We start from the raw sequence: 14,731 nt of genomic DNA, 5'->3' as shown, positions 1-14,731 counted from the left end.
AATTTGTATTTTAAAACCCACATTTCTTTTTCCACAGGCCAAGAAGAACCACCAGAAAAACGGGAGGAAAAAGCAGCTTAAGCACATAAACACATGCATCAACTCCTGAGATACAGATCTAACCTTCCAGCAACTACAAAGAGAAGCCAGCTCACCCACCACGTCTGAAACTGTATTAGGACTATAACCTGTGAATTACAGATCCATAAATCGTAAGACTTCAGCAACATCCTCTTTAGAAGATTCCACAAAAATGATACAGGCATTTTAGTCCAGATTTCACAGGTTACATTCTAGCCTGTTTTGGATGTAGTTCAGAGTAATAATTTTTCTTGGTGAGTTCCAAGAATAACAGTGTTTCTTGCTACTTGGCACCTTTTCAAAGCACAGACAGCAGCTCTCAAAGCCAATTTCATTCTCCCTTGAGATACATGTATTTGCTTAGGTGATCCAGGGTCATTTACAGAAAGAGGATACCAATTTCAAAACGGTTTCATAACATTTAATTCTGTTTTCTGTTCTCTCAGGTTCCATATACCATACATACTTCACACTTTTCGGTTTCTTGCTAATGAAAACTTAAGGACTGCTACTGAAAGTCATGTTTAATTTTCTCTGTTTATTCTAAAGACTTACTGAGTTGGTTTTATTCCATCCTGACTTACATACAGAGGACTACAGTAGGAATACTTAAAGCACTGCACACAACCTTGACCATTAAAAGTAGACAAAATCTGGACCAGTCAAAAAAATACCACTGGTTAGTGCTTTTAGGATAAATTATAAAACATGCAAAGAAGCTGTATTAACCTATTCTCGTTACAGCTGTGCTACTCACATTCCCATTTAAACCCCTAAATTGTGATCTTGCAAACTCTGAAAACAATCAGCCGCAGTTTGGCACTCCAAGACTGTACTCAAATCTTCCAGTCGGGGCCAATGCACCAACTGAGGTCATAGAAGGGGAGTGTTGGAAGGGGAGCTCCAGGATCATCTGGTCCAAACTTTCTTGGCAAAAACATGGTCCAGACAAGATGGTCCAGCACCCTATCCAACTGAATCTAAAAAGTGTCCAACGCTGGGAAAACCACCACTTCCCTGAGGGGATTATTCCAATGGCTGATTGTTAACAGCTGAAAAGATGTATGCTTCCTGCAGATAACGACCTGGCTGTACTTAAGCGCTTAGCCTTTTCAATAGGATGAGTTTCTGAATGTCTCCAGGAGAAGAAAAATGCATGCCAGGAGCAACCCTGGCCTTGGGCGGGATGATACTCTTTCCAAACTTATGTTTTCATTGTATGAAAAGCAGATACACATGTAACTGTTCACAAGATCAGCAACTCAATTAACATAGGCTGCAATGGGAACTTGGGAAAAGTATCTGAAATAGGTAATTCCACAGCTCACTCAACTTTCTAGAGTGGCAAGTAACAGCAACATAATTGTTATTCTGTTACATAAAAGTGAAATAGCCCTCAGAGCACATAGCCTTGTGAGGATGGTGTTTCCTACCCCAGTCAAAAAAGCGCACCTGAAAAATAAGCCAGCAAGTATCAATATTTTTTTTCCCCGCTTCACAGTTCATCAAGAGACTAATTCACATAGCCTTTAAAAGCTCTAGGGGGAGGCAGCAGTGCTAGTAGTCATAACAGCAGAAACATCACTTCCCTGTTTCAGCCCATTGTAACAGGTTCTTAGCATGCTGGTGTTTATTAGTTTTCCCCTCTTCATGCAGGCAACACATTTTTGAAGGCCATAAAGATTTTGTAAAAGACAAAGTCTCCGTTTGGAATCTGCTTTTGAGATTTATCTTACCCTTAAAACACACTATTTGGTATGGCCTTTCTTCAAGAATAAACAATTTAAAAACAATATATCTGCAAACATCAAAATTAGCTTGAGCATGCACTTGCCTATAACATAATGTTATAGGCATAAATTAAAACTGTCCAAAACTGCATCCTCAAAAACAAGGGTTCCCACCTCTGAGCACACATCCTCAGAGGAAAGGGACTACTGCAGTTCATAGACACTCATGTTGAAAGGAACAGGCTTTTACAGTCCCCACTACAGAGTAATTAAGCTGCTTATGTCAAAAAGTTGGTTTCCATTTTCTTAATTAAAAAGGAAAAATGTCTGAGCAAGGGTAGAAATGAAAAATTAAATATACTTCCTCAACATAAATTGTATCCAAAGCACTTCTTCTCCAACGCTTTGCCTTGTACCAGGTTTTACATTCTCATTAGCTGGTTGTTTGGATATTCAGAAATTCAAATACGTAAAGCACTATGAAACACCAACTATTGCTTTTGTTTCCGTAGCAGGGGGTTACCGAGAAGTGGCGGCACCCAGGAAAAGTCTTTCTGAGCACAGAGCAGGTGCCGAGCACCTCCTGCTGACACAGGGCAGAGCTCCCGGTCACCAGCCGCCAGGACGCGGACCCTGCGCTCGGGTGAGCGGCACAGGCTATCGACAAGCGGGATGTGTGCCACTGCAAACCGTCCCACTGGGATTTAGCCAGCAGGGAACAAGCGCTCGGCCGCGAAATAAATCCAACACTGGAGCCTCAGAGCTCCTGCAGCCCAGGAGGGCTGTGCGCCCTGCACTGCTCCCGGGACAGTGTGCCTGCGGGGCAAGGGCTGAGCGAGGGGCCGCCGCCACCACGTGCAAACACTGCACAGCTCAGCCAGACGGGGAGAGAACCGGGGGAGAGGGAGGGAATAAACAAACAAACAAATAAACAAAACCCCAAACTAACAAAGAAAAAGGTCTTATCCAGAGCTCGGGGCGGGGGCTGAACACCGCCGTGCTCCGGCCGGGCGAGCCCCGCCGATCGGGACAGCACAGAAACTCCACAACACTCACCCAGCCCGACCCCCTCCCGGCCCGGCCCTTTATCGGCGCGGCCGCGGAGCCTCCGCGGGCCCGAAGCCCCCCCGCACCCGGCCAGCGAGCGCCGCGCGCTGATTGGCGACCGGCGGGCGCGCCGCGCTGTAAGGCGGTTGGCCATTGGCGGGCGGGAGGGCCGTGCTGTAAGGCGGGCGGCCATTGGTGGGCGGGCGGCCGCGTGCGGGCGCTGCCCGGCTTTGTACACGCGCGGCCTTTTAACAATGGGCGCGGCGCGCGGCACCGCGTGATGGCGGCGCAGCCCCGGGGCCGCCGCGCCGCGCTCGGGTGTCCCGGGCCGGGCCCCGCCGCCTCCCCCGCGCCCGCCGCCACCTCCGAGCCCCCCTCGCCCGGCCGTGCCCCGCCGCGGGAGGGGGTGGCTTAACGAGCCGCACTTGTGCCCCGCATGGCGGCCAGCTGGGCCCGGGGGCCGGGGGCGCCCCGCGGCAGCTGATCGCGGTTAACCGGAGGCGAGTCAGAAAGGGGCGAGGGTGGCGCTGCCCGTCCCGCCCTCAGCCAGCGCCGCTTCCTTCCCGGGGCCCGGGCCCTGCGCCGCGCCGCCGATGGAGCTGGAGGCGCAGTGGTGGACAGGACAGCTGGCGGCCGACATCCACCAAGCGCTTCGGTACAAGGTACCCCGGGGGGGTGGCCCCGGCGCCTTTGTGGGGCTGCGGCGGGCGGAGAGCGCGAGTGGGGCGGCCCCGCTCGGCCGCCGAGGCTCGGCGGGGTCGGCTTTTGTAAATCTTGTAAACCTTGAACCCGCCGTGCCTTCCTTCCCTCCCGCGGATGTTCGGACTGTGTGCCCTGACAGCGGGTCCGAGCGGCCGGGCTGTGCCCTCGCTGCTCTGGAAGGCACAGGGGTCACGGAGCGCCCGGTGCTGCTGTCGGGATGTGTACGGCGGTCCGGGTCTGAACTCCGCGGGGTGTGGTGATGTTATTGGAACAAAAAAAACTCAGACAAACAAAAACCCGATGGTACTAACGCTGGGTGCGGGAAGAATAGTAGAGGGTTTAGGCAATCTCTCGGATTTGCTTCGACTGACTCAAAAGTTGCTCTTTGGTGCTACTTTCATAAAGCACATCTAACGCACAGAGCTGAAAATCAGTTTACAGTGACTGAACCTACTGAAAACGTGCCTTTGCTGCCTGATAGTAGTCGGCCAGCGGATTATTTTTCCTGAAGGTGTGGTGGCTGCTAAAGCAACTTTTTTTTTTTGGTGGGGGGGTATGGGGATGTGAGAGAAGGACAAGGTCATTTTTTTGCTACCAAAGTTATCATTACTAAAGCTAAGTTGCTGTGGAAGGTGAATTCTGAAGCTCAGTAGGTGGAGGGTTGGTTTGTGCAGGGTTTTTTTCACTTCAATAGCATGTTTCAGAACTTTGAATTCACATTAAAACTTTTAAAAATTTGTGTGACTCCATTCCTACTTGATGTCATCAAGTTAAATTAATCAAGTTAAATAAAATCAAGTTAATTTCTGCTGGAAATGTAATTGTACTCAAAATCCTATTTACACGTTGTGAGTGGGCTGCACAATCTAACTCATTAATTTATTCATGATACTGCTGTATACAAGAGGAGGTACTGACTACTAGGCAGGAGCCTGAGGAACGATGTTTTCTGCCAGTTCAAATTTTTTGCTCAAAGTAGATCATGCCACGGATTTTTCTCAGCTTTCGTGTTGGTAAGGCTTTGTTTCCAGGGGTCCCCCCTGGAAGTCTGAGACGATGTGAGGTTTGTGTACACTTAGCTGTAATCGGTGTCAGTGCGACATCGGTCAGGTCAGCGTTTAAACACGCGCATGCAGCAAATGTTGGTACGTGCACTCCCCATTCCTCTTCTTAAGGTTCAGCTAGCTGTTAGTGGTCTTTTCCTGGAGGCAGGAGATTTGGCAGCATTGGAACTTGCAAATACTGCGGTGCAAAGTCTGGTTGCTGGGATTGAGCTGTAGCAAGAGAGGGGTTGAGTTAAACTATTGGACTTCGAGTTGAAGCAGCTGAGGAGTACTTGCATACCCTTGCTGTGTCCCTGCTGGCAGGTACAGCCTGTGCAGCAGAGGTAATACAATAGAAACCGTAAAAGCTGAAGTCGCTCTGGCAGATTGCCCAGTTGAAAGATGTTAAATTTTAAATTGTTATACTAATGTTGTGTAGAAATAAAGTATTTCTTAGTTCTTCTGTAATACAACAAATAGATTTTGTTCTGTGAAAAAGGAGTCCGAGATCATGTGAAGAGAAGGAAGAAACCCTTTATACCATGATAAATTGGGGAATATCAGCTATATTAATTTGATACCAATTAATACCAAACTAAAATGACGATTTTAATAAAACTACCTGCTGCTGTCCACTTAGGAGCTGAAGCTGCCCTCCTACAAAGGCCAGTCTCCCCAGTTACACCTGAGAAGATACTTTGCAGACCTGATTGCCATCGTGAGCAATCGGTTCAGGCTCTGCCCTGCTGCGCGACACCTGGCTGTGTATCTGCTGGACCTCTTCATGGACCGCTATGACATATCCACACAGCAGCTGCACGTGGTTGCTCTTTCCTGTTTACTTTTAGCGAGTAAGTATGTGGTACCAATCTTTATATAGATTATAATAGAGATATATAATCTACAGATAGAGATATATAATTGAGATACATAATATAGGTTGTACTGCCAAATGCAAGTTGTGTCTTGGTGGGATAGAGCAGATGGGGGAAACAAAGTGAATATAAAAGATGAGCAGATTAGTGTGTATCAGTTTGGCCCAGTTGGTAGAGCCTTTCTTTAGACTCTCATTTTGATTTCTGTTGGCACCTGATGAAACTGAGGGTAGAAAAAACAAACTCTGATTAAAACTAATGTTTATGCTTGGAAGCAAATTATTCTAATGTGAACTTTTAGAGCTATGTTGTAGGAGCAAAAAAACTGTCTTTCTAGAGATATCTCAAAATAGGTAGATCATGTGGTGGAAATGAGAAATTTGCATATCTGTGATAAAGGAAGAAGTTAAATAAACCGTATGTAGACTGCGCTGCATTCTGCTGATGGTGCTTGTGCTTCTGGAATACTTCAGATTTTGTAAATTGCAGTGTTCTCTAAGCAAGCTAAAGTTAACATAAATCCTGTATTGTCACATACAAAATGGAATACTGGTGAAATACATTTGTCAATGCACAATACTCTGAAGACAGAACTAATTACAAACAGTCATTATGAACAGTGCTGCCTGTATTGACCTCAGCTAGATTCTTGTTGTGTCTATCCATCTTTCAACATTTGTGGACCCCTTTTCGATGTCCCTGAAGAAATATGGGTGTGGTTTGCTGGGAAATCTGCTGGCACTTGTTCTTAAACCAGTAGACTCAAAGAACCTGGTCCTAGCAGCAGAACTAACTGTTAGTTCAGTTTCTGCTGATCTGTTTCTCTGAATCTATTTTCATTTTCTCAAGTAAGGTGTATCACACTAGCTCTAGGCCCTCTTCACTACAAAATTGGAGCGCTATGGTGTTGGCTGGTTTTGGTGAACAACATCCTTTCATTGCATCCCCTGTCTCCACCAACACAGCTATTCAGCAGAATAGTTAAACCAGAAAAGCGTTATTTCAGATTCTTCTAAAGGGTAGACATTGATTAGGTGCCACCAGCCAGCAATCTTCTCTTGGCAAAGGATGTCATGCTGAGTATGAAAACCTTGCCTCAGAAACCACTGTAATCCATTTAGGAAAATGGATTGGCTTTGAACTAATGCCAGATTTTCAAATTAAATTCATGTTCTGAAGAGAATTTGTTTTTTTTTTTAAATGACCTCTGCCATCTTTCATGACAAGCTGCAAGTAGCTCTGAAAGCCTGGAGTACTCACTCTTCTGAGAAGCAGTGTATGGATTGGTTCAGAGAGCACAAACTAGAATGCTGTTTTAAACTTTTGCCCTGAGTGGCTTAAACAAGCAGTTTAATCAGTGGTGTAATAAGTTATGACACTGATATATCTGATAAAGTTATATAAGTAATAAGAGAAATTATTATGTGACACCTGAAGTTTTTATTTCTGTAATTGCTAGAGTATGAGAAACAAAAACTAACAAACTGGGACTGGTATTGGATGAGTACCTCCACTGTTGAAAAAAGCAAACGTTGTTCAGTCCTGCAAAACTCAAAGAATGTGCATTTACAACATATCATGTAGTACTGAATAGAGTGTAAGATGGAAAGAATTTGCAATGAAATTGAAATAGCACAACCATATGGCAAACTGTATGGAAATGTGACACTTGTTTCTTTTATTAATGGGTTTTCTACGTACATAATTTTGCTTTAGGCTAAAAACATACACGCCTGACAAGTTAAAAGTCCAAGGAAAGCTGAAGCTGCTAGCAGTGTTAAAGTTGAAACTGTGTATGGCAGAGGGGGTTTTCAGATGCACATTGCTGAAATCCACTTGTTTGAACTGCTGGAGCAGTTTGCCAGCACTCAAATCTAAAACTGTACTTACCGTAGCAGGCATTAAAAGCAGCCACATTTACTAGAGCTCTAACTATGCTCTAATGAGTTCTAGAAACAAAAAGGGTCTGTGAGGGTGGGAGGGTGATTAAAGCCAAATGCTGTGGTGGTTGTTTGCCAAGTCACATCACAGGGGTATTTCATTGATGATGGGGGCACATTACACAATAATTTGGTGACAAAAACTTGCATATGCAGTGCCAGTGATGTCCTAACACATCTTACTTTTGCTCTTGGCAACCAGCTTCTGTGTGCCAGCGTGAGAAAACCAACAGGAAACATGGCACTGCACAATATCCTACCCAGTGTTTGACATTATCTGCTGAAATCTAGCCGTTTATAGTACATACCCCTTTTTGTCTCTGATGTATTCCATTTGAGCTTTGCATCTGCAGGAAAGGCTCAGGCTTGTTTGACTTAGTAGAATTGAAATATGACCAATGAAGAGATTAGATACAATCCATTTTATAGTTCACTTGTGCTGAACCTTTTTTTCCCCTCCTCTTTCTGTTCACCTGAAGGTAAATTTGAAGAAAAGGAAGACAGTGTTCCCAAACTTGAACAGTTGAACAGCTTGGGCTGTATGACTAACATGAATTTGGTACTAACAAAACAGAATTTGCTTCATATGGAGTTGTTGTTGCTAGAAACATTTCAGTGGAATTTGTGCCTCCCAACTGCTGCTCATTTCATCGACTATTATCTTTCTATTGCTGTCCATGAGACTGATCTTCATGATGGCTGGCCAATGGTCTGCTTAGAGAAGACTAAGTTATATATGGCAAAGTATGCTGATTACTTTCTGGAAGTATCATTGCAAGGTGAGTTATGGATATCAGAGTATGACTCCTTTGTTGTCTTGACAGATAACATCAAACTTAATCTTTTTCTCATTCCTTCTTTCTAGATCACGAATTTTTAAATTATGCTCCATCTTTAGTTGCTACTGCATGTGTAGCTTCTTCAAGGATTATCTTGCGTCTCTCACCAACGTGGCCTACCCGCCTGCACCATCTGACTGCCTATTCCTGGGACTTCCTGGTGCCCTGTATTGAGCGACTGTTGATGTAAGTTAACAGCACCAGCTTTTTTAAAGCCTGTTTCTGCATCTGTTGTTATGCTTAATTGCTGTCAACACTGCAATTAAATTTCTTTCTTAATTTCTGTTTCTCTGTTCTAAAAATACTTACATATTAGGGAATATTGTTAGGTAATAGCTGTTTTGTTCTTTCCGAAAAAGAAACTTTGTCAGATCTCTTTCCTGTTCTTTCAACAAACAAACCTTAGCCTCGCATTTCCACTGAACATCTGGGATGCTTTGAGAATCTTAGATAACTTGTTCCCAATCTCTCTGTTCTGCTCAGAGAGCAAAAGGAGATGGTGAAGCACACCGAAGGCATAGGAGCTTCCATACAGAAGACTTAGAAGTTCAAGGCATGCTCCAAACAGATGATGGATCAAATGTGCAGACTGATTGGCCAGCTTCTGGGGGAGGAAATGACAGGGAGTTTGTATCTATTTTTGCTGTATCCATTCCTGCACTACAGTGGAGAGATACAGCTGACATGAGATAAAGATGTCAACGTGTGCCAAGTGAATCTTACTGGGAAAGGATGTTACACAATCTGCTTTCCCCCTACAGAAGTTTGCTCTTGCCCAGATCTGAACATAATTTTGATCATTAGAAGCACAGTAGTATCTAGAAGAATCACACTGGTGTTAGAAGTGTGACATTATGACCCCAATGGCCTCTTTTGGTTTCACTAATGTGTGTAATGAAAGTCAAACTAGTACCTGAAGAAGTGTTTTCAGTATTGCTCTGGAACAGTTTGTGGGGGGAGCACCATAACAAATTAGGAATGAAGTGTGCACATCTGCTTAGCCTCAGCATAAGAGCAAGAAGGAGTGTGTCTAGGTATACTTCAGACAGGTGTAAATCAAAGGGAATTCAAGTGAGCCTACTGGATGGTGTAGAAAAAAGGGGAGAGGAAGGGGAAAAAAAAAAGTGTTTCTGCTTCCCAGAACAGGATCCAATATCAGTATAATCAGTATACATATGAACTTTAAGTACTGTAATGGAGATCTTAAAAACATTTCTGATATCCTGTCTTCAAAAACTTTATGCTCTGTTTAATTTAAATGAGGTAGAAGTAGCAAATACCTTCCAATTTCAGGTTATGATAATCTGGAAATTTATTGGGATAATAAAGTACAGTACCAAACTTTACTGCACTTTAACTCTAGATACTGCTGTATTATTTGTATTGTACTTGGCTATCATCTGCATTTTTATTGCTATGCAATGAAGTGAAATGCTGAAAAAAGACTGTAACCTAACCAAATTTTAAAACCTGAGATGATTGTAAAGGGTAGGCTAAAACTATTTTCTTTCATCTTTTAAAAAAGCTTTAGAAGATTTCAGATATTTGCATCATTTTTAGGGTACTCTTAAAAGTTAGCCCAGAAAAGTTTAAATAGTATCTATTTTGATGTATTCTCTGTTCTCCATTTGTTTCAGTGCGCATGATAATGACGTGAAGGAAGCAAACAAGCAAAAAGGACAACATGCTCAGTCTGCCCAACACTCTGTATTTCAGCCCCCAGCCCCAACCCCCCAGCAGGCCAATGCTCAGCAGCACATACCCCACTATCTCCAGGCTCATCAGTCTTCATTACAGTACCACCATCAGACATCACAGCAGCAAAGCTGCCAACAGATACTGTCATCTAATCACACAGCATCTTACCCACTTCAGACTTGCCCTGCTGCCTTACAGTCCAGTGGTCAGGCCCGAGGCCATGTACAGACTGGTGCTGCCACATCCTTGGCTGTGCCACTGGAAGTGAAGCCATGTATTAGTGTCTCCTACAACCGGAGTTACCAAGTGAATGGACGATATTCCTGTATTACTCCCTGCTTTGAGAGGTGATAACTACAAAATATTTTTGTGCTTGTTTGTTTGGGGTGGGGAGTTGTGTGGAAATGGTTTCATTTTTTTGGTTAAATCTCAAGTTTGAGGGCAAAAAATTGAATAAAAAAGGTGTCTTTCCAGGAAAAAAAGCAACTGGATTGGCAACCGGTACCACAGCTCAAATACAGACTGCAAAAAATAAGCACTCAGACCATCCTGTAGAAAAGACTCTGTATGCTTGGGGATAATAAGTTCTTACTGTGACACTCAGCATATTCAGTTCTTCTAAGGCGTGTCTGTGAAATACTATTCAAAAGAAAAATAGCTGTGGACTAACTACAGACTTACCTTTTAATGAAGGAGATAATGCAGTATTATTTTGAAGACATTTATGCAATACCACCATACAGTATTAACAATTACCTTCTATTTACTGAAACTCAAGAATCCACTGAATGCCAGACTTCTACAGATACATGGTGATCACAGGAAGAAACAAATCTCATTTGGCTGACTCCATACTCTTGCCCCTTTTTCACCACTTGCGTTGGATATTTGCTTTAGGCTAAGGCATGTGAGTTAACTGGTATTTTGGCTAGTTTTTAAGTTTTGTACCTTGCAGGAGAGACAATATCTTTTTGCCTCTTTTCTCCTCCCTATCCTTTTTATGTTTAAAGTAACTCTTTCATACTAACTCAGGGAATTTTCTATTCATTACTCTGTGCTGCTGGTTTGTACACTAATCTGGGTATAACTTGAGGAAGGAAGGCAGAGAGGGAAGATACTATAGCAAGTGAAGTGGCTTTTCTTCAGGGCATCTATGCAGAGAACCAAAGGGATATGTCAGTGTTCACAGAACATAGCTGTGAACTACTGCCCAGCAGTGCGGTAATTGAAGAAAAGAGAAAGTTTCAGCTGAACTTGTACTGTACTAGAACTTCTGCACTGGCTGTGATTGCTCTGTGTACACACACACAACCACGTGTATTATTAACCAACAGAAAGCATCCTCCAGTTGTACTGACAGTGTCACTCGTACAAAACAAGTACAGTTAAATGCTTACAGAAATCCAGTTCTGTCAGGCTTAATAGTGGAGGGAAATTCTCAGGTAATAATGGGGCAACTTTTTCTTCTACTATTTGGGAGTTCTAGAAGAAGATACAGAGATTTACTCTTCTAAATGGGTGGATCAAACATATATTGCAGAGCGAACTGCTTTATCGCGATTAAGGTGCTAATTACGTAACTTTATGGAATTACGCTCTCTCCTGTGGAGTGGATAGTGTGAGGGTAGAAGGCTTCACTCATCCAACTCTTGGATGAAAATGGTGGTAGAGATATTAATGGAGATGGTTTGGGGGTTTTTTGTTTGTTTCTTTTTGTTTGGTTGTTTTTTTTCCCTAATACAAGAGGATACCTGACTTTTTCCTGTGGTAGAATGGGAGGAAGAGGTATGGATGACAGGACTCTTACTATTTAAAATTATCTTTATAGTATATAGGCTTAAGGGCTTTTTTTTGGTGGTTTTATTTGTTCTTTTACCACCTTCTCCCCTGTCTTAGTGGCAGCACTTAAAATTGTGTACCATCGAATGACACTGAAGTATTGAATCTTACAGAGACTGTTTTGAAAGCAGGGGCAATTAAGTTACAATATCAATATTAAAATGAAGCCTTTATGACTATAATGTTCAGAATAGAGGGAGGACAGCTGTGTTCATTCGTTCTGGTATTGAATTATGTAACATGCTATGAAAACCTATTTATTGTTGAGGAGAAGAAATCCTGTTTCTCTTGTTTTGTCTTTTAAATCCCAATTTTTGTTGTGGGCTTTTGTAGCATAGATGTGCAAGTCAAGAGGGATGGGAGGGTGAATGGAAAAGATGACCCCCTCTGTTTTATGCTAGAGAATCAACTTTGAAATAGGCATAGTGTGATCAGTTCTTTATTAAAGTGCCAGTTGGTTTGAGTTTTTCTTCTCCTCTCCTCTTAATGAATATTTCCCCATGTCTGAGAGTAGTGTTAAGTAGAGACTTTCCACCTCATAAGATGCCGTGCTTTTTACTTGGCACTGTTACCCATTTTAGAGGGAAATGGACTTCTTTCTGCTGGTTTGATTTGTTGCAATGCTGTATCCAAGTCCTCAGTGCTCTAACTACCTCTGATGCTATGAATGTACAGTCTTGTAATAGACCATGACTTGAAATAACAGCAGATGCCTGTAGCAATTTTTTCTGTAAAATCTTTAAATCAGCTAACTTGTCATCTTTTTTGTGACACAGCAGTATAGGCTCTTCTTTTTTGGGGGTATTAGTAAATTTATTCCATAGGCATTCAATATATAAAAATTTAACTAATACTTAACACTGGAATTATAATGGGTGGGGGGCTTATTCAGTTAGTTAATACTGCAAATTTGCATTTAATAGGGTATTATTTGACTATTTTGAGACATTAGGTCAATTGTAAAAAGATCCACTACATGCTGTTTGTTTTTAATTTATTACTTAGTTTGCAGGTTTTTTTCTGACACTACAGCTGCATCATGACTACAGAGAAAATGTACACTGAACAGTTTCAATCTATATTATTTAAAAGGGCTTTACCAGTGTACATTAAAAATACACTGTTCTTACTATTAGAACCAAAATGTGTTTTTTATGGCATAAATAAGAATGGTGCTCCTAAATGCAAAATGTCCAAAACAATGGAATCTTTGTGAGTGCTATGCATTCAACTTATTTTTTAAAATAAAACTAGTTTTGAGTAAGAAGGCTCCAGTGTGTATTATGCTTGTGTGTGTGTGGTTTTTTAAAATATGTAAACTGTCTTGCCCCAGGTATGGGCTGAAGCTGTAAGGACTTCTTTCTCTCCCTCCCCCCTACCTTTCTGTAACACTGTCATCAGCTTCAGGAACACACTGACTTCACAATTGAAAAAATAGGAAGGAAATCATGCAGGAAGGGGCTTTAAAACTAACTGCAGCCATAGCATATGCTAAATATTGTACACTTCAACAATGTGTCTAGTACAGAGCTGTAACAAAGAAATCAAGAACAAAAGGACTGAAGTAGTTCAAGAGCCTGGGGGATGAACTCATTTTGTTCTTATAACAAAATCAAGCAGTGATACTGGCAGTCTCCAATTTCTAATACTAAAAATCATTTAGGACACGTAGGAATAGCCATTTGTCAAGAGCTACAAGCACTTACGTTATTTACAATAGCTGTGAAGGCTCAGTCATGCTGAAGGCAGCATAAAATCACATGATGCATCCTAGCACAAATATTTTTGATTGTTTTGAACTTCTGATAACTGCTTCTTAGTAGAAGAAATTCTAGTTTTTCCTACCAATGTGCACATTTCACATTGGTAATAAGGTGGTGATCACGGCTATAGTACAAAAATTAGGTAGCTTGCATAGAATTTAATTCCTCTAAAGTTAGAAAATGAAGTTATGAGGCCTCAGTTAGCTTTCACCCATCCACTTAGGAATAACCTCTGTGAAAACCTTTTTTAGAGGGCCTAGAGCCAGAGGGAGAGCAAGCTCTACTCTGTCCCACTAAGGAACAAGGGCAATGCTCAGCATGATGGTGGCATGCACATTACATGGTTACTTTGATCTGGAAAGTTTCATCCTCACCCTTAAGGCTGAAAAAGTCAAGTCTGTCTAGACTGTCTCCTTGAGATTTCAAGGTTTTATATTTTTTTTAATTGTAATTACAAAATAGGAACTATCCCTGGCATTTATGAGTCTTAACAACTACAAGGACTGCCAGATTCTTTTCAGCATTTCAGTAGAAGTCTCAGATTCAGATATTAAACTGCAAGTCCGAGGCTTTTTTTGTGTTTGTACGTAACCAGAAAATCTATATCTCTGCTTCCCGTGACCCAGGTTCATTATACATTAAAATATGAGTATATTTAAGCATTGCAAATTTAGCTTAAAAGATGAAATTTCAAGTTAACATTTGCGTGACTGGCACATCACCAGGAATAAAGACTTTTTGCAACTGTAGTACTGCTGTTTATACAAGCCAGAAAGTAATGCAGTATCCTCCTTTAATACTCCATGAACTCTCCAGTCTGACGGTTCACGGGAACAAAAGTCTTGTGAGTAGATAAGGCCTTATCTGAGCGAGCACAAGTGCCCAGTTAGTCATCTCGTACTACAAGGCTGTCAACAGCAATTTCTGAAAACACGAAGTAAAGCAGCAATAACAAAATACACAGCTATTTTTAGTCTCCATCACAGGGATATTTTAGAAGTTATGGCACAAGCACAGTTGTGAAGTTTACATTACACATTTTGCTCTTTCCCTATAATTAAATGGTAGAGAGTAAATTTGGATAACTTCAATAAACAAGATATACATTCTGACAAAGAAAAGCATTTGCTACTAAACATTCAAAACAACGTATTAACTGAATTAATTAAAGGGT

At 42.0% G+C, this 14,731-nt stretch overlaps 1 protein-coding gene across 1 annotated transcript; it reads left to right on the top strand.

Annotated features, from left to right (window-relative positions):
- Positions 1–3,089: 3,089 nt before the first annotated feature.
- CCNJ (cyclin J) lies at positions 3,090–13,061 on the top strand. Its single transcript, XM_064662969.1, has 5 exons — positions 3,090–3,520; positions 5,244–5,454; positions 7,898–8,197; positions 8,284–8,443; positions 9,895–13,061. Exons 1-5 carry the CDS (start codon positions 3,452–3,454, stop codon positions 10,304–10,306), a joined length of 1,152 nt encoding a protein of 383 aa, XP_064519039.1. The 5' UTR covers positions 3,090–3,451; the 3' UTR covers positions 10,307–13,061.
- The last annotated feature ends 1,670 nt before the right edge of the window (positions 13,062–14,731 follow it).

The sequence above is a fragment of the Pseudopipra pipra genome, chromosome 8 (genome assembly GCF_036250125.1).
Source record: "Pseudopipra pipra isolate bDixPip1 chromosome 8, bDixPip1.hap1, whole genome shotgun sequence".
Classification (NCBI taxonomy): Eukaryota; Metazoa; Chordata; class Aves; order Passeriformes; family Pipridae; genus Pseudopipra; species Pseudopipra pipra.
The sequence above is the reverse complement of the archived record's forward strand: the minus strand, read 5'-3'. Positions and strand labels throughout refer to the sequence as shown.

Bases quoted from the DNA above. Each gene is read 5' to 3' on its own strand.
- CCNJ (XM_064662969.1), top strand. From the start codon at position 3,452: ATGGAGCTGGAGGCGCAGTGGTGGACAGGACAGCTGGCGGCCGACATC. The intron at 8,198-8,283 runs GTGAGTTATGGA...CCTTCTTTCTAG, and splicing joins TCTGGAAGTATCATTGCAAG to ATCACGAATTTTTAAATTAT. The intron at 8,444-9,894 runs GTAAGTTAACAG...CATTTGTTTCAG, and splicing joins TGTATTGAGCGACTGTTGAT to TGCGCATGATAATGACGTGA.